General features: G+C 33.4%; 1 protein-coding gene across 1 annotated transcript in view; it reads right to left on the bottom strand.

Moving 5' to 3' along the window:
- The window catches only part of LOC117121085 (nucleoporin NUP188 homolog), a 30,363-nt gene continuing 4,322 nt past the window's right edge, over positions 1-26,041 (bottom strand). Inside the window, exons 5-46 of the mRNA XM_033266186.1 lie at positions 25,868-25,948; positions 25,329-25,373; positions 25,028-25,120; positions 24,675-24,797; positions 24,209-24,256; positions 23,958-24,044; positions 23,479-23,561; positions 22,811-22,882; positions 22,463-22,505; positions 21,916-22,116; positions 21,293-21,448; positions 20,560-20,673; positions 19,860-19,989; positions 19,568-19,633; positions 18,643-18,744; positions 18,245-18,365; positions 17,936-18,023; positions 17,005-17,081; positions 16,781-16,895; positions 16,370-16,584; positions 15,593-15,712; positions 15,251-15,497; positions 15,051-15,140; positions 14,415-14,567; positions 13,436-13,674; positions 12,807-12,882; positions 12,254-12,379; positions 11,099-11,164; positions 10,742-10,827; positions 10,001-10,155; positions 9,670-9,866; positions 8,880-9,011; positions 8,433-8,501; positions 7,922-8,014; positions 7,447-7,590; positions 6,637-6,849; positions 5,686-5,819; positions 5,334-5,412; positions 4,220-4,351; positions 2,210-2,301; positions 1,990-2,122; positions 1-666 (exon numbers count right to left, since the gene is read on the bottom strand). Coding sequence (XP_033122077.1) covers positions 469-666; positions 1,990-2,122; positions 2,210-2,301; positions 4,220-4,351; positions 5,334-5,412; positions 5,686-5,819; positions 6,637-6,849; positions 7,447-7,590; positions 7,922-8,014; positions 8,433-8,501; positions 8,880-9,011; positions 9,670-9,866; positions 10,001-10,155; positions 10,742-10,827; positions 11,099-11,164; positions 12,254-12,379; positions 12,807-12,882; positions 13,436-13,674; positions 14,415-14,567; positions 15,051-15,140; positions 15,251-15,497; positions 15,593-15,712; positions 16,370-16,584; positions 16,781-16,895; positions 17,005-17,081; positions 17,936-18,023; positions 18,245-18,365; positions 18,643-18,744; positions 19,568-19,633; positions 19,860-19,989; positions 20,560-20,673; positions 21,293-21,448; positions 21,916-22,116; positions 22,463-22,505; positions 22,811-22,882; positions 23,479-23,561; positions 23,958-24,044; positions 24,209-24,256; positions 24,675-24,797; positions 25,028-25,120; positions 25,329-25,373; positions 25,868-25,948 — 5,034 coding nt within the window. The 3' untranslated portion in view covers positions 1-468. The remainder of the gene's footprint in view (positions 667-1,989; positions 2,123-2,209; positions 2,302-4,219; positions 4,352-5,333; positions 5,413-5,685; positions 5,820-6,636; positions 6,850-7,446; positions 7,591-7,921; positions 8,015-8,432; positions 8,502-8,879; positions 9,012-9,669; positions 9,867-10,000; positions 10,156-10,741; positions 10,828-11,098; positions 11,165-12,253; positions 12,380-12,806; positions 12,883-13,435; positions 13,675-14,414; positions 14,568-15,050; positions 15,141-15,250; positions 15,498-15,592; positions 15,713-16,369; positions 16,585-16,780; positions 16,896-17,004; positions 17,082-17,935; positions 18,024-18,244; positions 18,366-18,642; positions 18,745-19,567; positions 19,634-19,859; positions 19,990-20,559; positions 20,674-21,292; positions 21,449-21,915; positions 22,117-22,462; positions 22,506-22,810; positions 22,883-23,478; positions 23,562-23,957; positions 24,045-24,208; positions 24,257-24,674; positions 24,798-25,027; positions 25,121-25,328; positions 25,374-25,867; positions 25,949-26,041) is intronic.

The raw sequence follows: 26,041 nt of genomic DNA on the forward strand, positions 1-26,041 counted from the left end.
CTGTTTCAAAAAACGTATCTTAGATGTATTAACTACAAAAGCTGTTGATTCAACAACAATCTTACAGAATGAGAGTGGAAGTTATAAATGCAATGATTGATTATTATTTATTTATTTATTTGACGGCGATGTCTTCTTAATTATTCATTCATTATCTAGGGGCCGAATATAAACAGCTTTGTAAAAGGTTATTCATTGCCGTTTGCGAAGCTGTTTACTTTCGTATGCGGTGGGCTTAAAACCTATATTTTAGTATATATAATTATTCATCAGCATCTTCGTGAGCTGCTATCAACGTAAATTATACTGAACTTTAAAGATTGCATATGTCTAAAGACTTAATTCACGTATCACACTCCACAGATAAACATCATGCGAGAGATACAGACATTATTTTTTAGGCATATCAATACTTGACAGCCAACTTATCACACGTGAGCTACTACTTATAATTTGTTCATTATGTTTTCATCTTAGAATTTGTTTTACAAACTGCCGCACAAGATTAAAGTAGGCTTGTTCTTGAGTATCGGTAAATGATCCATGATGTAGGGACGACTTTCCAGTAGAGGGCGTGGTTAGTAACGGCGACGAGCTTGCAGCGCTTGGTGACGTCACGCTACCACCCCGACGAAACAGGCGCTGCAGTGTATGGAGAAATGTTTCCTAAGAAAAATAATTAAAAACCCCACGATTATTACGACTAAAAAAGAATATAGATCAAATTAAAAAAAATTTCCAACCCATATGGTCCCGTAAAATATCGTGAATTATTTTCTTACAGGTTTTGTCTATCATAAACAGATAATGATTACAAGACTGTATTTTCGGACTGAGACTATAGTTGGTAGAACAGCCTGTCTTCTCTATCCCGGAAGAAACACCGATGCTGACATTGGACAGGCACCCAACCACATTGGCTCCGGTAATTCCTGACAAAATACAGGACATGCAAAAGTCTTCAAAACATACACCGCTAAATTAATAGTGACCACGCGCAGGTTTACCTCACAAAAACGCCATATTATCGCTATTATAAAACACATTAAGGAGTTGAGCATGAAAAAAAAGCAAACACGCACATAAAAATTGAATCTTCCGTAAATGTGTTGAAAGGAAAAGTTGAATTGAGTTAATAAATGAAAGGGGAAACACCTGATTACCAGGAGGAATTAAGAAATAATTAATGCCATTAGGTATTTACAACCAGCAATCCATCACTTGTTAATTAACCACAGTTAATTAATTGTTTTTCTGCTGCTCATGCTCGTAGCCAGATTTAGCATAATTTCCGGTTACTTCCTGTTCACCTTATCTTTATCTGACAAGGGTTTATGTGCTGGATTGTGGCTTCATTTTGAAATTAACAACAAATACACCAAATGTTTATCTGCTGAACTTTAACTCTCATCTTGGCATACAATCAGCAATTTAATTTAACTGTTTTCGACACAAGCTTATTATAAATTATAAGTCGTCACATGGGTAAACAAGTATAAAGTTGATTGGCTAGAATATTAAAATTAAATTCACTCTAAATAGCTCAACAAAATCAGAGAAAAACAAAGTGTATTTGGAAAATATTTATCAAACACTATATCATTTAGCAAAACGTATGATAAAATAATCTCTAAAATTGTCAGTAAAATTGTTTGTTTTTCTAAAAAGTGAATTTTGCTAGTCATATTTTTAATAACAGTAATAATAATAAATAACAATAATGTCAACAGTAACAATAACAATAATTGCAACAAAAATGATAATATAAAATAATTAATAATAAAACTAATAATAATAATAATAATAGTATTATTTAAGATATTTATTTGGTTTGAATATAACAATGAACAAACAAGCTTTACAAGTCATCACATCAAGAAATAATCAAAACACTGTGATGGGGTGAGAATGGTGGAGGTTGTGGGGAGGCAGCACATGGAAATGGAATGAATCAACAATGGATATATCATGAGAGGACAAACTCCTTACCAATTCAGAACCCAGCTCTCTCTTAAGAAGCTGCTTATCCCGCTGGCCAACCGATGACGGTTCTTTCAAATAACGAAGACACTGTGACATTATCAGGAACAAAGCACTTTCCAAAACAAACATAACAACAGATCTGAAAAAATGTAAAATATTATTTTATCAAAGTATGTTAATAAGCTATCATGATTGTATAAAGTATTTGTCGGTAGTACCGTATTACCTTTGTATGGGGGAGTCTTTAAGTGGCACCAGTCTAGCTTGCGGTGATTTGCTCGGTGATCTAATTGGCGATGTGCTTCTCACTCCCTCAAGCTGGGGTTAATAATTATAGAAAATAATGGTCAACAACATTGGAAAATATCGACATGTAATCTCAATTTTACATATACACAGATTCAAAGTTGGAGAAGCCATTTTTCGGAAGATCTGGTTAAACAAGCCTTCTTAAAGTTAGGCTCAAGAGCAAAACAAATTCTTTATGTCGTACAACTCATTTTTCTAAGACCAAGAAGGGTGTGTGACGAAAAACTCAGAAATGTTTAATGAGATACAGATTCACTCACAGCTTTACTCACAAAATACATTTTTAAATTCCACAACAAATTACGAATTTAAAAGAAAAGTAAAAGAACATCTCCAAAAATTGTTTTTAAGTATTGTATATACAGTATTGTTTTGGAATCATATTTTTGGCCTTTTTGTTACTTTTTTGTGTATTTTTATCTTGGAAATACTGTAGTATATATTATGGTGTTGGAATTTTGAATACAACAAATTAAATTTTTGAATATTTAAAAACTAGGAGAAAAGGGGGAGCAAACATCCTTTTTCCACCCTTTACCCTAGTTTTTAAATGTCAAAAATCTGTATTTCAAACCATAATATACTTTTTTGTCAAACACCTTTTTTTTGTGTCTTAAAAATATAAGTAATAATGTACAACATATCAACATTCTTGTTTTCCTCTGGAGCCTGGGTTTAACACATCTAATTGTAATTTACTGCACATGGGTGACACCCATCGCCAGCTGTTTTCAGTGAAGCAATTATTAATACAGTAATACAAACATACAACCATCACAGGGGCGGATTTGGGAGGGGGCTTTTGGAAAGTAAAGAAAAAAGAGAAAAAAAAACAAAGAAAGAAAAAGAAATAACTGATCACCCAAAAGGCCTCAGAGGTTATTCTTGGGCGTCCAAAAAACAAAAATCTTGTGGCCATGCCCACGGACCCCTCAAGGTAGTGTTGTCTCAAATGGCCCCATTTGAGACGATGGGTTAGTTTTTGGGAAATTTTTGTTTAGTTGCTGGAGTGTGGGAAACCGCCCTGATTGCAAATGATTTCCACGACCCAAGACTCGGGAAACCCTGCATGTACATTTGTGTATGATCAACCATAGAGCAAAGGTCTAACTAGATAACTTTATTGACTCTGTAATGTAAATATGAATTAACCAATTAAGTAATGAGAGAATTTGAAACCCCCCAGATTGGGCTACAGCTGATTATATTTATTTTCCATTTCAATTTTGCTCACAACAAACACAAGGTATGCCAAGTGAGAGGAAGAAAATATACACATGTTTACTTACTAGAGACAAAAACAATTACACTATTGAAGGTATACATGGTGTTATTTAAAGTTACAATACTGTACAAACTCTAAATCTATACTCTATGTAAACATTGATATAGCATGCATTACATCATGTATAGCAGAAATTTGCCAAAATAAACTTTTACTTGAGCCAGGTAAGAATTAATTCCCTTGAACTCAAATTTAAATTCCTTTCAGAAAATTCCGACTCTTAAATGCTGTAATACTGTACATGATGTATCAATGATTTAACTGAGGTAGCGAGGTAGAGTTTAAACATTTTACAGTGTTATTGGGTATAGCGCTATGAGGGGCCTGAATATTTTACATATGTTAATTAGGCAATCTAAAACATTCAAAGCAGAATTTGATATAGTATTGCAGAGCAGCATTACAGTGTATAAGTAATTGATGATTGAACAATGTGAATTATATCTTTCTTTTTTACTTTTCTTCATAGACACATAATTTTGTAACACAATACAAGCAAATTATAAAATGTGTAGGTATATTTCCATTGGAGTCTTTATACAGTCACTAACTTAGGTACATTTATAAATTTGTAATTAACTATAATTCTACATACACAGACTAGTGTGGCTATTTCATAGCCACAGGCAAAAGTTTCCTTACCTTACTGAGAAATCTAACGCATGTGTTGATACACGCAACAAGAGAACCAAATGACGGAGGTGAGTCGTGATCAACAGTTGGACTAGTGAAGGCTAACGCAAACAACAGCGGGAATTCAGATACATCAATAATCTTGACGAAGAATATAAGAAATCAAGTGGTACCGTTGAACTTCCATGTTTTACCTACATAATTACATGTCATTTGTGTTTCACACTTTACTATATTTATATATTGTATATTTGTTGTTTGTCAATTTAATGCCATTTCATCTTCCAAGCATAACAAATTTTGATATATTTTATACAGACCAATACAACTGAGTTCTTGAATCTTGAATAGTTCCTATATAAAACACTGAAAAACTTCATTCCTTTAAAGATGTATTGTCCCAAAAAAACACACACAAAAAAAAATCATTAAAATATTTTTTTCAAATTAACTTTCGAAGTAACATAAAAATTAAAACTTAAACACAGAAATTAGTATACAGTATTTACAAAAAAGTTACCAATAATTTTACAGTGTAAAATGATAGAAACACTTTCAGTAACTGGTGTTATTACAAAATGAGCAAAGTTAATTTTAATTTTAAAATTATTTTTTCCAATGATTTCTTGTCATTTTCAGGGGACAATACATATTTAGAGGTATTACTACAGTGTCAATATTGTATATGTTACCTTTGTATATTTTAATCTGTAAATTTGTTAATTTACAATTTGCATTATTACTGTATTGTTTTTGACATTATGAAATTGTGTGACTTAACATATATGTACATACATGAATATTATATATTACTGATATCATATTATTCAAAATTTTAGCTGCAAGACAAAAATTGCATTTTAAGACAAGACTTCAAGCTTGTAATTATGACAATTGAGTTCATAATTTACGCTAACTCTGATCTCATCGATCAGTTGATAGAGAAACCAAAATGGTAAACAGAGGAATTAAAATACGTCTTTGTATCATCATCATCATCACCATCATCAATATCATCCTAAATGTTATAGTCATTGTTATCATCACTGTCATTGTCCATCACCATTGTCATCTTCATTGTCATTTACATTATTATTCAGATTAACTACTATGATGAACTCACTGGGCTGCAAAGAATTTCCAGGAAATCAGGAGTGAAGTGTCTAAGAGCAGCCAAACCATTTCCAAGAATTGTGAACAACCTACAAAAAATATTTTGAATTAAAAAAAAAAAACAATCAGTGGATTCCACATTACCTAAGGGAAAAAGTTCAGTACATAATTCATATTTAAACCTTGTAGGAAATTCCAAGACATTCACCAGTTTTCCATGGGTCAAAGACTAGGCTCCCACTAGCATGTGCCAGAAGCAAGGGGCTTGACGTTAGCACAAGCTGTATCTGTTCTAGTATTCATGTATATAACTTACATATCAGCTAGAGTAATAACAATAAACAATATCATGTTACACTCACTCAGACTGTACTGCCTGCAGTTCTGCACTAGGTGTGTCAAAATCATCTGTAGACGTCTGGTGTTGGAGTCTGGCTAAACTTCCCATACTGTGATTCATTTGTTGCTTGTCTTCTTTCCCCCCTTTCTTGTCAAACTGAATTAAAATATATATTGTCAACAAGGATTCAATCTAGGATTCCTCATGAAATTCTAGTCAACTATTGTTTCTCTATAATCTACTTGGGACATTATTATGCCAACTCTTATCTCATGGCGCAGTTGGTAGAGAAACCAAAATGGTAAACAGAGGAATTAAAAGACGTCTTTTTATCATCATCATCATCAATATCGTCCTAAATGTTATAGTCATTGTTATCATCACTGATGATGACAATCATCCTATTGTTTAAAGAAGCGTTTGCTACTTGTAGACTACACCCATTGCTTAACATTGGGCTCAGAGCTTCAAAAGAGCTTTATTTTTTGTAGGTAGCTTTGATCAGTAGGGTAAAAATGCTTTGATTATTTGTTTATTCATAGCTATGTAACCTACAATAATGAACTTTTGGTACTTGTACATATAAGCTGGCAAATATGGATAATTTTTTATTTCTGATGATAAAATAATTAATGTCAAAATATTGGAGATGTATTATACAGTACTATCCTATTTGAAATGTGTATCTTATATTTAAAAAGATGTCAATTATGCTAGAAAAATGGTAAACCAATTTGAAATTTAATGTATATATTTTGTTAATATTATATTATTAATGTATAATATAGTTTTGTACTGTTGTCGATATTAATTAAATCCAGACAATGCCACTCAACAAAGATGAGAAACAAACTAAAAATATGGAAAAACCAGTGAAGGAAAAAGTACTTGGGACCACAAGTCTAATGAGTATAATATTGAATTACCCATTTCACACGAAAGCTTATTGCTTTTTATCTTTATACATGTTTACCTCTATAAGGTGCTGTAGAAGTCGCGGCCTCATCAGTAAGGCAACAAGTTGATGGCACAGGCAGCAGACCCTGGCTTGGACTTGCTGTACAGCCTGAGGCATCTGGAACCTCCACTCCTTAAAGAAGCGGGACAACTGGAAGATGAACTCCATGGTACGTTCCGCTTCTTTCTGGCATGATGTGCTGTAGTTTGACTCAACAGCTTGCAGACACTGAACATTGAATCACAAATAATCAATAAATCAACTTCTTGACATTATCGAAAATACAATGATAAAGTAAATTATAGCAGAAAATATATACATATACACTCAAATAAACGCCCCTTAATTTCATTGTAAATGTGGAACTACAACACATAATTAACATCAAAATGTGTTATTTAGTAATCATAAAGACTTACTGATCCCAGTAGGATAGTACTGTATAATACATCTCCAATATTATCTCCAATATATCAAAATGTGTTATTTAGTAATCATAAAGACTTACTGATCCCAGTCAGGTTAGAAAAAATGTAATTCTACTGGAGCAGAATTTTAATAGAATGTGTTGAGAATATTGCTTGAATTAGTTTTGTTTACAGTCATTTAGAGGGAGTATATTTGAGGGAGGCATTTATTCAAAATGAGGCTATGGAGGTGGGGGGGGGGGAGGGGCGTTTATTCGCAGGGGAGGCTATGGAGGTGGGGGGGGGGGAGGGGCGTTTATTCGCAGGGAGAGGGCAGGGAGTTTATTCAAATGGTAATTAATTAACTTAGCACCTCTTGGATAGGTACTGCAGTCATTAGAAATACAGCCAGACTCACCTGTTGCATCCTGTCATGATGAACACCAAAGAAGCTGAGAGCATCCGATAGGAAAGAATGCTTCAACGTTGTGATCATTCCCGTCATCAAGGAAAGTGATATACGGTAAATACCCAGCCACGTCACACTCTCCGTCTTCTCAAACTGATAAAGAGAATAAAGCTTTTAAAAGTACAAGTTTAACCGCAAAGCTCAGTTGGTCAAGCAACCGAGCCACAATGAAACTTGCTACTAAGCTCTGCCCCTTAGATATTGTTGGTAAGGTCCAAATACCAATAGTGTAAATGTATATATTAATCGGACAACATGTGTGCGTGTGCTTGTTACACAATGCGGATTCCTGTACTCTGATTGGTCAGTTGTTTAGTTTGATTGACACTACGGAAAGGTCCATTTGAGGGTCCTGGGCTTGCATCCTTTTAGGATAATACAATTGCACCCACCCTCCCAACAAAACTAATTATCGTTTACATACCTTTGGTGTTTGCGGTACGCTATTACTGTAGACCCTACTTAATGGTAGACAAATGTGATGTATTAGACCTGTTACTTGCAAAGCCTCTGCAGCCTACAAACACAAGGATACAGATTTCATCATTTAGTGGTATTTAGTTCATTTATGAAAAAATGGTCATTGGTTATTTGACTGCAACACATCCAAAACATTGTCTGAGAATACTCAGCAAAAAAATTATGTACAGAAAAAGGTGATGATGAATTATATCGATTCCTCATCGTAGTTGTATTTGTTTTAAGACAAACCAGTCATAGCATCTAATATTAAAAATAGAGATACATCTCCAATTTTATTTAAAATAAAATATAAAAAATAATTAAAAATATATTTATAGAAGAAAAAACAAAAATTATAGATATTAAGACCAGTGTTGAATGAATGGATAAATGAATTAATAAGCAAACGAACAAAGAAACTAATGAATGAAAGACACTACCATCAAAGCTATATCTTAGTAGCTACACCTTACCTCTGGGTAAGCAGCTATGTCAAGGAATAGCAATAAGACAGACTCGACATAATCCAAACCTTTCATAGACTGTAATAATAAAATAATAACACATATAATTAAAAGCATTATCTGACATGAATAAAGATACATAACTGAAAATAATTATACATACAATTAAAAACATTATCTGAGTCTCCTGAAGAAAAATAAACTAAAAAAAAAAAAAATTATCCCAAAAAGAAGGTAGGTAATGTACTGCATAAAAAATAATTTCAGAATCTACAACATTTTTAAATAAATTCATAAGTGATTACTACCATGTAAAACTTGTATTTTCTTTTTTGGTGCAATGTACATGTAATAATGTACCTTGTTTAGGTTTTGTAAATGTTGTATTTGCTCTGTAATAGTTAAGTATGGTAGACAACACTTCCCTTCATTGTCTGAATTAAGAATTACACTTACCTCCATACATGCTTGTACAGTTGAGAGTAGAAGAGCAAGTACACTGTGTTGCCTTATCATTGGTAACCACAGGTTCTCAGTATCAACTGACAGGATCAATTCATCCAGCATGTACACACCAACTATTGGTAACTGCCACAAGATGTTGAAAAATGTTACATAACTTATTGATAGCAGGCATTGCTGCTAATGATTGCTATTCAACAATGTCTTCATCAATAAAAATGTAACTTACATTACTATCATTGTCAGAATTCTTAATGTTTTATAAATATCATCAACATATTAGCCAACTTAGTATCAGTGTTGTCATTAAAATCATGATCATCATTATGACTACCGCCATAAACAATCTCATTATCTGTCCAATCATCATCATCATCAACACAACCATCACCACTGTCACTACCATCATTTTATTAATTTTTTATTTTTTTCTTTTCCATTTTATTATCTGATAATATTTATATTATTACCACTATTTTTTGTATATATTAAATAATGTCCACCACCACTACTACCACCATCTTCACCATCACCACCCTACTCTAATTGTAATTATCTAATATCTCCACCATCATCATTACCATCATCATCAGAATCATAACAACCATCACCACTACCAACAGCACCACAACTACCATCATCAAAACATCACAAATATCACCACCACCCCAACACTTGCCAACTTCAACGCACAAAAATATATACAGTGTTAGTATCTCTGATTTTACTACTTCAAAAACTATTCAAACATTCTGCAACATTTTTACATAAATTATACATTCACCTGTTCAGACTTCTTCTCTAGTTTGATTTGTGACCGTTTTTCTACACTTTCAACTATTTCTTTTTCTGAGATTATAGTACTTTTCTTGACAAGTACTTTAGTTGTTGTGGGCACCGCTCGCTGGTAGTACATTTTACTGTGACGCAGCGATGAACAAATTATTGACAGAAGTCTGGAAATGGTGGTGTCTTCCAATGCTTCAAGCAGAAAAAAAGACAAATTCAACTGAGAGATACCAGACTATAGATGTTTAAAATAACTTAAATTTAAGAGCTCAAAAGTATCTAAAATTTCACATGGCTGCACTCCTTGTCGATATTATGATTTTTACCTTTTGGATTCTTTCCTCTTTGGTACTGAAGCAAGACAGTGATGGAAGACAACATAAGAACACGTAGACGAATGAATGACTTGAGATCCTCATCCGTAAGATGTTCCGTAATAAAGATGAGATCAATTAATTTGTTCCACTGATCACCATGAAGACTGAAAGAAAACCAACAATCATTCACCAACATACACTTATTAAAGAAGTTATTGTTTTTAATTATGTCGTTATTATTGATATTGTTAATGTATTTATAAATGCTGATACTATCAGTGCCACTAGCACTATATTTTTCTCAAGCCATCTTGTAACATCATCATAAAATGTGTAAATGCTGTGGAATATGTAAACATCGGTAGAGTTCTGATCGCCAAGACTGAATATAATGGAGAATGTATATCGATAAAAAAATGTGGGAAATAATTTCATAGAAAACATCATTAATAAAATTAATGAATTTTGAAATTATTCATTGTTAGTTTTCTCTTTCTTTTTTTAGCTTGTTCCACCCTTTTCTCTTGGTTTGATTGTTGAAGTTATCTTTTTCTGTATAGATCTCTTTCTGTTGTTGTGAAGCGATTCAAGTTGGTTCAATGGGAGGCGCTATATAAATCTTGGATTATTATTATTATTATTATTAATATAATAATGATACAGGTAATAACATAGCGAAAGACTATGATGATGAGTTGATACCAAAGATAATCAAGATGATCTGATGAATGTGACAGTTTATTATCGCACCTTGTCCAGCGTTTCAATAGACTCAAGTATACTGAACCAAGTAGAAGACAAGCTCGGACGTGGAACGTTGACATCGTTGCAACAACCTACCAAGAAAAGCAGCAAAGAAAAGAGATAAAGATTAAACTACACAAATGGTAGTCATAGGAAATATCAACGAATCAATTTTTAAAAATTAAATTTACTTAATAATAAATAATAATAATAATAATAATTTTTTTTCATTATTATTATTATTATTTTCATTCCTATGTTTATCCATATACCCTTTTCTATATAACTCAGTCCATTTTTCAATGCCAGCTTTTACAGTTAAGTGTGTGCATATGCATTTAACAATCTGCGTACTAAACTCACCTGGGATTTTATACTTGCAATCAAATCATTCAGAACAATGATCTTGATCTGGTCAGAAGGAGGACTCTGTCAATGTTTATAGAAAGATAAAATAATATCAATCATACTGCAAATAAAAATACAAACATCCAAGTAAAATAATCACTTGCCTATTTTATTATATGTTATTGTATACAGTATTTTCCTTTAATAACAACAATAATAGCCCAGGTAACCACCATTCTGTGCTCAGGGCACTTCCAACATACAGGCCTGCCAAGAGGACATTAGAGTTTAGAGAGCTCCTGTTATGAAATCAAAAGTGTCCATGTCACAGGATCATGAAGCCCAAATTTAAACAGGGGTAGACTGATTTAAAGCCAATCCATTACCAAACTTTTGTCTTGAATTATAAAAACCAGTTTGTGCAAAAGACACTATAGTGCACCATAACAGCTATTCCATTACCAAATTTTTTTCTTGAAATCTAAAACCAGATTATGCATAAAACACAATTGTGCACCATAACAGCTATTCCATTACCAAATCTTTTTCTTGAAATCTAAAACCAGGTTATGCAAAATACACTTTAGTGCACCATAACAGCTATTCCATTACCAAATCTTTTTCTTGAAATCTACAACCAGGTTATGCAAAAGACACTATTGTGCACCATAACAGCTATTCCATTACCAAATCTTTTTCTTGAAATCTAAAACCAGGTTATGCATAAAACACTATTGTGCACCATAACAGCTATTCCATTACCAAATCTTTTTCTTGAAATCTAAAACCAGGTTATGCATAAAACACTATTGTGCACCATAACAGCTATTCCATTACCAAATCTTTTTCTTGTAATCTACCACCAGGTTGTGCAAAAGACACTATAGTGCATTATAGGAACTTACATTTCATCCCTCTATGTGAAAGACACAAGAAGAGCAGTAATAGAATGGACCATTCACCTAAGAATCACCCACTGGATACTGTTGCTAGGCTAACACAAAATGACAGCATAAATGTATGTGGGACATGCACATATTCATGACCTTGTTCCGATTGGTCAGTTTGTTAGTTTGACACTTTGGAAAGGTCAACTGAATTGAACAAGAGGATGGATGCACGGATGTCTGTGATTTAGTTTACATTTATTATGGGCATGATGTATCTTACCGAAGATAGCACCAGAAGGAACATCCTCCAAGCTTGTAGAAGGATCAACCCTTCATCTTCCCTTATAAATAAGTCTTCAGCATCATCCTCTTCACCAGCTCTGTTCTCCATCATCTCTCTAATTATCTAATTATAATAAAATTTCAACATTAATGCTGATCACTTGGGAATCTAAAAAATAATTTTTTTTTTAAATGTCAAAAAAAAATTTGCTCTTCAATTTGCAAAACCTTAAAATAAATAATTTAATTTTACAACTGAACATCCAAAAAAATATTAAGGTGTTTATAAACATCGGTAAATAAAAAAAAAAGTGTTAAAATTTTAATTTTCATTATTTACGGGTGTCTGTAATATACCAGTGAGATACCTGGATGAAATGGCAATTGCCACTAATCCTAAATTAGAACCCCTTGAGAATTGTCCATCATGCCATATTATATGTAATGGTTGTAGATTATTCAATGATGTATCATACAATAGTCCATCTAAATCTTTTCTTTAATATTCAAATATGCCAAATATAGAGCAAATAAGGCAAATTAAAACTCACCTGTGACCATATCTTGTACTTTTGCTCATGATTAAATTTCTTAAGTACATCTTGTAATCCTTTTTCCAATGCTGATCTAAATTGTTAACAATCAAATCAGTTGTAAAAGTAAACTAAAAACTTGCAAAATAGAAAATGATGATTGCCACCCCTCCCCCGCTGCTGACGCCGTGCCCTGTCGGCTGAGGGAGCAGCCCGGGTGAATTGTCGATTGGTGGCAGGAGCAGGAGGGACAGCGGCTGCGGGCTGCGGGAGGGGATGCAACAGAGGCTGTTGCTGCTGGGGCTGATGTGACGGCCTCGCAAACGCCCAGCGCTGGGAACGCGCTGAACGGCGGTCACGGCGCGGGAACTTAGCCATAGTCTGACGCCGCGCTTCCAACTCCCTAGCCCAAGCCTCTTCTTTGGCAGCGAACTGGCCAAAGAAGAGGTCATCTGCCCCAAAAGAGGGGCAGTCTAAAACCGGTCAAAATGACCGGGGCTGACCGTTGTCGCCCGGAGCACATTAGCCCTCCGGGCCGCGCCGGCAGCCTGGGCGATGGAACTAAACTGGTCCGAAATAAGGCCAATGCCCGCACGAAGGAGGCCAATGGCGTCCGGGACAAGAGTTACAAGAAGGACAAAGCAAACCCCGCCCCATTCACGGCGCGAATGCCCTCCCGAGCCGCGCGGTCCACAAAGGCCAAAGCCTCCTCAGCCGCGCCCTGAGCTTTGTTAGAAAACAAAGCCTTAGAAGTAGAAGAGAGCTTCTGATCCTCCCGCAGTCTGCCCTTGGCAGCGCGAGGAATGGGCGGCGCCTGAATGAACTGCTTGAACTGGTCCTCGGGGACCGGAAAAGCAGCCGTAAGACGCCGCGGCGCAGCAACCGGCTTGGATTATCACAAAGTGATGAACTTTGAAATGTACATTCCTTAATTAGAATCCTGCGGTGAAAATCTTCACTTGTCTATTTGGGTAAGTTATTTCACTCTAGGTACCTCATCCTACTATGTTAGTAAATGTGGGTAATATATTCGCTGCTGGAAACCCTCAGCATATTGACTAATTTTACCATAATGTATACCATCCTTCGAATGATATGCTCAGCTTACTGAATTCACTACACTACTTGGAAAATTGATGAGATGGTCTTCCTGTGTATTGAACAATACACATGTAAGTGTACATGTCTCAGAAGTGATATGTTCGTTAAACAGGGTGATATATATTCATTGTTGAAAATCCTCTGCAATTGTGCCTAATTTGCAATGATGTATACAATTTGTTAATGCTAATTAGTGCTTTAAAACTGCATGACACCAGTAATAGTTGCTAAGGGTCTCCCGCAAATCACGGGAGTCCCCCCGGAACTCCCTCCAACACTCCCGCAAGCAAGCACGAAGCTCCCAGAAAATGACCTAACTTTTCCAAATTCATAACATTTGCACGTATTTGTTACTTCAGTTATCAATGTTCTCATGGAAATCGGTGAAGATGGGTATCACCACGCGCAAAAAAACAAAATTAGATGTGTTAGGAAAGGTCATTTAAACAGACCTCCTGGAAGTGACTCCTTCCAAATTGGGACTCCTGTAGTTGTGTGCCAACCAAATCCTATTTCATGACTTACCTGTTTGGTTTTGGTTTTATCACCTTTCTTTCCAGGTGCTACTGTTGTTTTTTTCTCTTTGAAATTCAAGTTAAGGAACATTTCTATGAGACCAGGTTGACTTTCAACGGCTGAACTTAAAAATTCCAAAATGACCACACGCAATCTAGCATCCTAAAAAAATGGAATTAAAATAGACATAAAGATATCTTTACTGTGTATAAAAATTCATCATTATTTGCTGATTAATCATTTTTAAAAAGAAATTTGATTATCTTAATTTGTAAATATGTTTGGTTGCAATCATGAACAAACATATTAATCAATTTGTCAGATTAACTAATCATAATTTTTTTTAAATTTAAATGTAGGGTAGTTTAGCACAGCAGTTGCAGTTTTGCTTCTTAAACTTGAGGGCAGGGCTTCAATCCCTTGCTGTGAATTTTGCTTGTGTCCTTAGGCAAGTCACTTAACCTACAGTTGCCTCTCTCCGCCCAGGAGCACAAACGGGTACCTGGTAGGTTGACCCAACGACCAAGGATAATAATATGAAGTGCTTAGAGGAATTGTTGTTATTAAGCGCTATATAAGTGTAACATATTATTATTATATACACAAACATGAATAAGAGTTTTTATAACTAATAGCAGTGCTTACCTCTGAATGAGATTGCAATCGATATAAATATGTATCTCTGATAGCAATAGCATGGTTACCTAGGCAGCCATACACAGACATTGGTGCAACCTAGAAACAAAAAAAAACAATCTCTTTTTAAGCTTGAAATTAACTCAAATTTAATCAAATAAATAAATAATGCACAATTTGGATAGATCACAAAGAGAGCAACAACTTACTAAAGCTAATCTTTTCAACAGGAGTGTTGCAAGTGTTGGCAATCTAGGATCAAACTTATGGTATATGTATCCAGCAATCAGAGCCACTAAATGTGGTTGGTGAGGGAGGCCAGTAGTATGCGATGTCAACACTTGCTCCATAGGTGAAGGCTCGTGATTGGCTGGCTGCCAGATCATTAGTCGATTCAAGACAGAGAATGCAAGTTTAATAAGTTGTGTTAACCTCTCAACTGGACCAGCAAAGGTACTATAAGCAAAAAGGAAAAAAATATATTAAATATAAATAATTGTAATTATACATAATAATACAATTATTATTTTCTTGGTGAAAATGTGACATACCATCCATTTTCAGTTGCTCGTTGGTCAATGGCATCGACCCCAGTTGACACGATGTTCAGCAGAGCCTGACCTGATTCAAAGTTCAAAAAGCCATGTATACAAGTCTCTCGCAATGTCACCCTAGAAAATCAATCAATTATCCAATGAATCCCTGCACATCTAAACACATTTACCTCACACATATTGTAATACAGTATGAATTTACTTGCTACATTTTTGTTCTGTTTGTGTTTCATAATTCAAAAATAATAATTTTTGACTAGGTAATTTGGAAAGTCACTGTTTTTCTTTTCAAACAAAATCAATATATAAAATAAATACTTATTCTTTTCCTCCACTGTGCCTCGGAATAGTATGCTAGATAGGCAATATAAGTGCAGTTTTTATTATTATTATTATTATTATTTTATGTATTTCAGTGATACTGAAATTAATAATATATAGCAAATAAGAAAATATATTTAATACTAATTTAATAGTGTTGCAACTCTTAAAATTGTAGTTTATTATTCTAATTGTATATGTATGTGATCATAACTAAAAACATATCATTAGATAATATCATTATTTTTATTTAAATTTTAATCCAATTGTCAAAAAGTTTACGTGTTGTATTCTATTAAATAATTATATTCATTTGTATTCGGTACAAAAGCAAGACATTCAATTGGATGGACCAACATCCAAATTCATAATTTTTTAATATATAATTTATATAACAATAATCTGTTTTTTCATCCACGAATAAAGTAATATATAAATTAAAGTTAAACCTACCCTCTGCTTTTTTGTGTTTGGTTAGTATTGGTCCTTTGTGCAGTGTTGAGAATGATATGAAATATTTCCAAACACTTCTGACCAATAGTCTCGCGATCAGAGAACACATTGCAACGCCACTTATGGAACACAGTGAAGACCTCACGCTGCATGAAGACAACAATAGCCAATAGATCCTGGCTGACAGCAACATCAACATTCACTGATGACAGGCCCTGTCAATCAAACACAAATGAAGCATTATTACAATTAAAAAGTGGCACAACACCTTAGTGTATCAGGTTCGGGTCAATGCACCTACATTTAAAGGACCAACTAATGGCCAGATATTGTGTATAGAGCATACAACAGAAAAAGATGAAATTTGAATTTAAGAAATTAGTTTATTTTAATGAATATTGCATTTGTTACCTTGACAAGCTGATGCAAGAGATTAAGGCATGATAACGTAACTGGATACACCCCGCTTGGTTGCTCATGTCGATGAAGAAGGTTACCATAGTGACCAGGAAAGATGCCATCACCACTAAAAGAATTAGAACCAACATTATATAAATAAGAAATATATTTCATGAGCCATATACATTTACTTTAAATCTTTAGAATAGATGAGATATACATAAGATTTGAATTACCTTGCGGCTTTTGCTACTTCAGTGTAAAGGTTACCAGTGTGTGGAAGAAACCCAATCAGCTGCAGCTCTTTCCAAACCTAAATTTTTAGAAGATGAATTTTGCATTTTGAAAGATTTTTCATATTTTATCAGTATAGAGTACCACAGTCGTGTCGTGACAACGCCAGGTGGCGCCCTCTGTCGCCAACCAGACATTGGTTACCGTTCATTACGCCTGAATGACTTCATAGGTTTTCTGGAATAGGCATTTTAAAATCTAATATTTTACCATCAAAATGTACTAAAAACACAAAAGCTTGCATTATATTAGTTATCGAACACACATTTAATCATCAATTAAAATTTATAAAGAAAAACTAAGAAAAAACATCTTAATAATTACGTTAGAAATTGGGATCAATGGTTTGTCAGTGGAGAAAATGGCATCCGGTTGAACGCATTTTGCAACGATAGAAACGGAGTAGTATCATGTGGTATCGTGACGTAACACTGCAGTACTCTAAGTTTATGCAAGAGCTTCTATCATAATTTTACACATAATCTCATTCATTACGTAATGGTGGTAGCCTTTAAGTTGAGTGATATACATTTACCAGTTTGTCCAGGTAACAATTTACAAAATAGACTATTGCTCTGTTCACACTATCAAATTTTCTTTTACAAGAAACTGTTGTATGACCATATATAGTCACGATGTGCCTATATATGGTCATGATGTGATGTCATTATGAACATATTTAGGCATGTCACATGTTTTTGTCAAATAAAATTTGATAGTCTGGACAGGGCTTTAGGCTTAGGCCATTCATACACCTCCAACATTAACGGTCACTATGAGACAAAAATGCAGGAATCCATTCATACACCTCCAACATTAACGGTCACTATGAGACAAAAGTGCAGGAATCTATCGGCTACTATGATTCTTTACCTCTTGTGAGTTATGTTCAGCAACTGTTGTTATACAATCAAGACAGGATGTTATCAGTTGAAGAGGTGGATGAGGAAGACTTGACAACCTGAAAATTAATAAATACAATCATTGACTGGTAATTGTTTCGATTTTAATAACAATGAGCAAAACCTTTTCAAGCCCAATTTAGGATCTTTCAATGCTAGAGAGACCATCAATAATAATAATAAAAAAAGTGCACATGTGCAGGTCTTGGTAACATGAGTTAAAACAAAAATTATTACATCAATTAAAGTATCTTAGTAAACAAGATTTGCTTTAACTTACTGTTGAATAAACCTATATATTTGTTGTATGATTGGTTTAAAATTTGCAGAAATCGACCAATTGGACTTCAGCATGTGACCAACAAGTTCTACAATGCTCCGATTCTGACTTCCTTGAGTTTCTGTTTTATAAAATCACAAAAGAAAAAAAAATATATAAAAATATAAATATATTAAATCAACATTTAAAAATTTAATCTGGTTTTCACATGATAGTTTCTAATTCCTCTACTTATTAAATAAGCCAATTCTAATTTTGAACTGCGCATTCCTGTATCAAGGTCCATCAACATATACAAACATACACAGCACATAGGTTTATGTTGAATGACCTTGGCTATGGGCATGCGCATTTCAAAACACAAATTGGTTTATTGAACTAAGCTGCATCGCAGTTACCTGAGCCTAGTCCCTGTATTATGGACTCAAGAAAGTTCTCCATCTGACAACTGAACAAAAACCAGCCACTGTATTCATAATCCCAACGAATCAGATGATCACCTATAAATAATCATTTAAGTATTTTTATTACATTTATTTAAAAACATCTTTAGGCAGGATAACATATACAGGCGAGATCTTACCACTGTTATACAATATGGTCTTGCAAAAAGACAGTGCAATAACAACAACAACAAGTAACCAGCACAGTACAATAAAATAAATAATAGTAAAAACTTTGGAGTAAAACTATCCCCCGCTGGACACCAACCCGGTACTTCTGAGTCAAGGTTTCGGAGCCAGGAATTACGGCTCAAGATTAAGCTTAACTATAACTTAACTACAATATGGTACAACTATCCCCCACCGGACATCAACCCGGTATTTCTGAGTCAAGGTTTCTGGGCTGGGATCACAACTTTTATCTTAACTACAAACCTAACTAAACAATGGTAAAAACTATCCCCCACTGGACACCATCCCAGTACTTCTGTAACCACCCATTTTCCCCAGTTTTTAAATATTTAAAAATCTGTATCTCATTAACCCTTCCAGAGTTTTTTTGTCATATATACTTTTTGTGTCTTAAAAAAATCAGTTCAAACAACATATCAAACAATTTTTTCCTCCAAAGCCTGACTTTAAACAACTCCATAAAATAATGTTAAATTAACAATACAATAATAACAGGAACAATGGTAACAGCAGCAGCAAAAATGACAAAAAAACAATAACAAATTTTATTATCACTATGGCAAATGAGGCAAAGTAGAACCAAAAGAAAAAGAAGCTTTTTATATAATGCCAAAAAGGCAGAAATAAATGCACATGCACAACTGATAACATTAATTTCAAATACAAAATAAATAAAAAATTGACATACCTGTATTTTGTTCAAAAATAACACCTGTTGTTAAAGCTGGAATCACAAAGCTATTGGAACCATCAGCTGTAAAAGAGATTAATGACATGTTCAATAATAATGCTAACTGCTATAGATACATAACCTTAATAAATTACAGATGACAAATTTTCGTTTTTGTAATGCTAAAATGGAAACGGAGTACTTATATGAACGTTTTGACCCTATCAGATATCCTTATCAACTGACAGCTAGGTGTTAATTCAACTAATTGAAATTACTATTTCAATTAATATTAACCTATGCAATGTACCTTTTAAGAATAGTATTTTGTCTGTGACTCGTGTCCAAATGCCAGCTTGCTTCATGCTCTTTATTTCATCAGCTTTGTTGTTGTCAAGTAACTCAGTGAAATGGGGAAGATGGTTTAAATATTCATACACCTAATCAGAAAATATAAAGTAAATAGTTTATATATTCATACAGTTCTTTCAGATATATGAGTGTCAAAAATTATTTTAACTTTTTATTTTTCGTAATACATTGTGTGTTGGTCTTGATTACTTATACTAATATATAATAAATTGCTATACAACAGAAATTTATTTATGTATGTAGCATTTAATATGTAAAAAAAAAATGTTTTCTCAAAAAAAATAATTGTGCAATAGCAGCAATAAAGTGTACCAGCTGATTTCAAATTAGGTTGGTAGCAGAATTCAAATAAGTTCTACATAAAATTTATAATCCTTCTTTGGGTCCCTCTGTTAAGGTGACACCACTATTAAGGAAACTCCAATTAAAAGGGGATCTACTGGATATAAGTCACTGATGGGAGTTATTTTATCATACCAAACTTTATATCATATGATTTATTTGGATAACTGGTCAACTATAGCTTATCTCCAGTTTCAATGGAAATTGAATATATAAAAATACCTGTAAATTAAATTATATATAGCAAAATATTTATTAAAATAAAGAATAATAATTTGTCAAAAACATGCTCTAACCTTCTTTGTACCACTGGTTGCCATTGCTTTCAGTAGCTGTAGGAGGGGACTGAATTCCATTGGAAACTTCATGGTGGCAGAATGTAGAAGCATGGCCATTCCACCATCAACATCCTACGAGATAAATTATTTCAATACATTATATACCATCATTCACACTTACTTAATACATACCATATTTATTTGAATAAATTCATCCCTCAAATAAAGGCCCCCCTCTAAATCCTCATTTAGAATGGCTTCCTTCGAATAAATGCCACCCCACCCCACAAAAAAAAAATGACTGTAAACAAATCTAATGGAAGCAACATCATTCTCAACACTGTCTATTAATGTTCTACTCAGGAGTTGGGATCAATAAGTCTTTATGATCACACAATAACACATTTGGTTGATGGAAATTATGTGGAAATTGTTTATTTGAGTATATATACAGCACATATCCATTTTACACAAAAAACGCCTCCCTCGAATAAGTGCTCTCAAAAACCCTTCTCAACATTAACGCACTGGGGTGCTTATTCAAATAAATACAGTAACACATATATGGTAAATAATTTTAGATCAATTCACATACTAGGTAACAAATTTCATCTACACCTCTATACAGAATACGTATACTTTTGTAGGCCTGTTTCTGTTGTACGGTTATATAATCTCTTCTCACCCATCATACAATTGTTAAAGTATTCTTATATCATCAATAACCATAGTTGATGACAATTGCACTTACTTCCTCCCAGAATGTTTCACAAAGGTGTTTTTGTTCCAGTAACTGACAGGTGAGGTGCACCAGGATATGGGTTGATCCCAGTGTTTGCTCATCAAAAACAGAAAGAACCAAGTTGAGAAGGCCATATACGATTGTGTGACTCAACGGTGACAAAACCTATGAAATAATGTGAACAGGAAATATAAATTGAATGCTACAACCATCAAATTTAACGTAATTTTATTCTTTTCTAAATAACTGTATTAATTTGTACAAAAATAAGAATAACATGCCAAAAATATCTGTACACTACAATGATTATAAAGATTATATTTATTGCCAATTAGCAAACTTAATCACTGTCTTTTATAAGTGACAAAAACTATGAAACATATTAGATATTTATCAGAGCACTATGCATGAGAATTGTTTTTAAATCTGTTCCAAACAGCTACTTCTTTAGGTCAACTGTCGCAAATGCACATTATTATAACTTATCCTGGGTACTGTGCTTAAGTCTTATAAAGAGGCATGGTATATAGAGCATCAACACTCCCAAATGATCTCCTTTGTATGATGTATTTCTACAAATGTTAAAATATGGTATATAATAAAAAAAAAATAGAAGATGATGAGATTCTTACAGCATCTGAGCTAAAGGGTGCCAGGTTGAGCATGGTGTAAAGATATTGAAAGACCTGCAGTTGTAGAGCAGATTGACCAAGCCTCTGAACAAACTCCGGATCTTTATCAGGAAACGCAGCTGCATGGAGACTAGTCCAAGCTAGTATTAATGGACCATAGTGAATGATGTTGCCAAGGGAACCTACCAACTTGTTCAAGTCCTGTTGAATATTCAAGATAAAAAAACAGAATGTAGGAATTAAATGCCTACAGTATTAAACATGTTATAATTAATTATTATAATATCATTTTCCTTTGCAGCATCAACCTTTTGGAATTCACTATCTATACACATTAAACATTGTTCTTCTGTTGCTTCATTTTAGAAATTACTTAAAACTCATTCTTTCCACCATCAACGTGCACAGCACCATGGATCCTGCACCCCGGTCACTTAAATGACGCTTTATGAACTAGCATAAAAATAATATAATAAAAGCTATTATTATTATTATAAGTTAATACAAGTTACTATAAAATCAATACATAACAGCAAGGTTAACTCACATTGAAGGTCTCTTTACAGGAAACAAGTTTATGTTTTGAAGTCCTAAATTAAAAAAAAAAACAAAAAAAAACACAATAATATCCTGTGGGATATGATTGACTTCGGTAGGTACAGACATAAAAAAAAATTAAATGTCAACAGTAAATCAACATTAAAACAATAGTAATTACGTTATCAAAATACTTTGTTTATGTTCATGTCATATTGTTTTGTTCCTACTCACTTTCTCTTAAGCTGCCACCTTAGTTTGTTTTATTATTCATATTATTATATTTATTTATTTGTTTCTTTAATTGTTTGTTTATTCATTTGTACAAATATTATAATTATTATTGAAAAATATTTACCTTTCATGTGTAGTTTCTCCTAAGAAGTGGTACAGATCCAAACACTCAAGGATGATAAGGCAGCAATTAAATCTAACAAATAAAAAAATTAAAAAAAACAACTACAGCTCAAGTTTGGATGTGACATATTGTAGCAACATATTGTATTGCTGTCTCAAAATATATAAATGCTGCACCAAATGTGTTATTTTTTCTTCTAAGCATCACTCCCTTAGCTTATTATTCTATTTGGAATTGTGTTGCTTAATCAAAGCTGATCTGTGGCTGATACCTTGTCGTGGTAGAGCAGCTCGTGTTCCTCAGAGATCCGATGAGTTAAACTGGTGGTAGCCTAGCTACTGGTAGGGTCTCCCATGCCGGGCAGGTCGGAGGGGAGAGGACAGACAAAAAGTGGTCACATGGCCCTCCTAGGTTGAAGCAGGGGGTTGGACTATAGGTTAATTACCTGTGTCCATTAAAAAGCATTGATTACAGAAACCATTAATGTTAACATTGCAACAAAAAGCTATGCATATTTATTTAACACTACATTAACTTGTAATATGCACCGCTCTCCAAAAATTCCACATTAAATCCTTATTAGATATGGCTGAGTAAATACATATATGCCCTTAAATTAATACAAATAATGTGTAGAAATATCAATATCTAGATATTCAAACACTTACCCTAATCTGTTCATTAACTGATCTGCAGTTGTATCACCATCATATAAATGCTTGTTAGTTTGCCTTGTGCCAAAACCTTGTTTCTAAAAGATAAAGAAATAATACAGTAACCAACAAAGATCTTATAATAACAAGACAGCATTCTCCATGGTTTGAGAGAGGGCGTCCTAGTTGTTACTAGGGCGGTTGGTCCAGAATGTGCACGGAGATCATAGATGTTAAAGTTCAAAACTAATTGAAATTGCAAGAGCAATTTTTTGCAGTTTACAAGCAGAATTCGCAAAGAACGCTATCTTGTTATTATAAGATCTTTGATAACCCATAACAATTGTGCAACCTGACAGATGGTGCTATGCACTTTCATATAGTTAAAGTATTGCTTTGCATCATACTGTTTTCAGTAATTTGGAAGAATTAATTTACACTTATAGTAATAATTTCTAATGGGCATAATTTAGATAACACATTTTGAGACTTACCTGGAAAAGTTTAATAAGACTTAGTATCCTTTTTTCTGTGGCCTCAAAACTTTTGAAATATAAGAGTATGATCTCCAACAATTCACACTGAAGATGAATATTAATTATAAAGATGGATAAGTACTGATACAGAGAAATAAATATTATAAAAACAAAAAATATTAACATAAACAAAAAATGATAAATATAGGTAAGTAAAATCTGAGTAAATAAAATCGTATATATTGATATATATAATATTCAAAACTTACCTGTTCTCTTAAACATTGCAGTGACCATTTAAGAGACTGCCTATCAGTCTGCAAAATTAACAAAACAATTTTAAATACTGAAATACTCAATACACTAGCATTAAAGATAAATGTGAGACTAGCATTCTAAAAAAGAAATAGAAAAGAATTCAGAGCAGTAAACAGGGTGTGTGACTGAGCCCCTTTACAAGCGAACCTTCCTCTAATGACCCAACCACCTGCATAAAAAATCATCAAGACGATGAAGAAATGCACTCCTTAAATGCTAGAATACTTAAGAATCTGATCATCTCAAGAGTTTTTCTCATAGACTCCGACAGGTCAGCTTGGCCGCCCAAAAAAAAAAAAAGATTTTGATTGTATCAAGGGGTCATGCTCCTTGTTTCTATTTTACTGTGATAACAATATACTTCTTATTCACAAAATCATAAATGAGAGACATAAAGAAGTTCAGAAGTTTACCAACCATAGGAGGTCCAACATCTAGTTTGTTGGGGGCAACTGCTTGGCACCGGTCTTCATATTGGGCAAAAAGTTTATCAATGAGCTTCTGACGTTGTAGGTCCTGAAGACATTCCAAGTAAACAGCCTACAGACACAAGATATTACAGGCCATTGAGAATTATATTGGATATTTAAAAGTAGAAGCATTAACAACAATTTTAATGAACTGAGAGAAAAAATGAACTATTCAACCATATTTCAATTATACCAAACAAATATGAATGGAGCTCAATATTGTTGGTTTAAATTATTGTCTTCAAATCCCAGGGCATACTTCATTTATATGTATGCTAATCGCCATAGCAGAGTACTTACATTGTATGGATGGCCTAACTCTTCACAAAAGCTAAGCACTTGCTTAAGACAATGTAAGAGTTGAATCCGCTCAGTTTGGTAATAGTCCCACACCTGAAATAAACGAGCCCACAGGTCAGCATGAGTATCACCTTTAACTTCTACCATATATGCTGTTTGTAACAAATTCATCAAGTTCCTACTTAACATGTTTTGTATCAATTTTTTCTTAAATTGTTTTATTTTTATTTAATCAAAATGCATGCCATGCTCCTCAAGATAATGAGCAATTAGAAAAAAATGCAAAAATCCTTCAACTTGCCTTTAAAAGTAGAGCTTGGACACTGCGTTCATCTTTCAGTATTGCCTGGGGGAAAATCATGACAATCAGATCAATACGACGATGTATCGGATGTTGGTAGGGCCCCAATAGACTAGGAACTTACCTGAGATGCATCATAGATATGCAGATTGGGTAACAAAATTAGCTATGTAACATTCAGTAAGAGGCTCAATATAATATAGACAAATAACAAATGCAAGCAAAAATAATGATGAAAATCTACTTTATTTCTTCATAAACGTTTCGTTGTCAATATAGAGAAGTCTAGATCTTCAATAAATAAATGTGTTAAACTTGTCATAAAGAAATAAATAAAGAAGTTAAATAAATAAATACGGAAGTTAAATAAATAAATAAATAAATAACAGGTAAACAAGAAATGTAAAGAACATACAGTAGGTAATGTAAAAAAAAGTAAGGTAGGTAAATAAGTAAATAAAAAAGTATACGCACTAACTACTAACAAAAATGACGTAGTTAATATAAGATAAATTATTGCAAAAATATAAAAAATTAACCTGTAATTGTTTGGCTGATCCTCGGAATCCATGAATTAGGAACGACTCAAATAGATGCTGGCTCTGACACTCATCTAGGTCCTAGTACACAAAAGTACAAGCTGATAAATGTAAAATTAACTATTTTGAAAAATTACTGTAAAATCAACTATTTTGACAAATTACTGTATTTAT

Source organism: Anneissia japonica, unplaced genomic scaffold, assembly GCF_011630105.1.
Source record: "Anneissia japonica isolate Jap-2015-1 unplaced genomic scaffold, ASM1163010v1 scaffold1606_len605190_cov180, whole genome shotgun sequence".
Lineage (NCBI taxonomy): Eukaryota > Metazoa > Echinodermata > Crinoidea > Comatulida > Comatulidae > Anneissia > Anneissia japonica.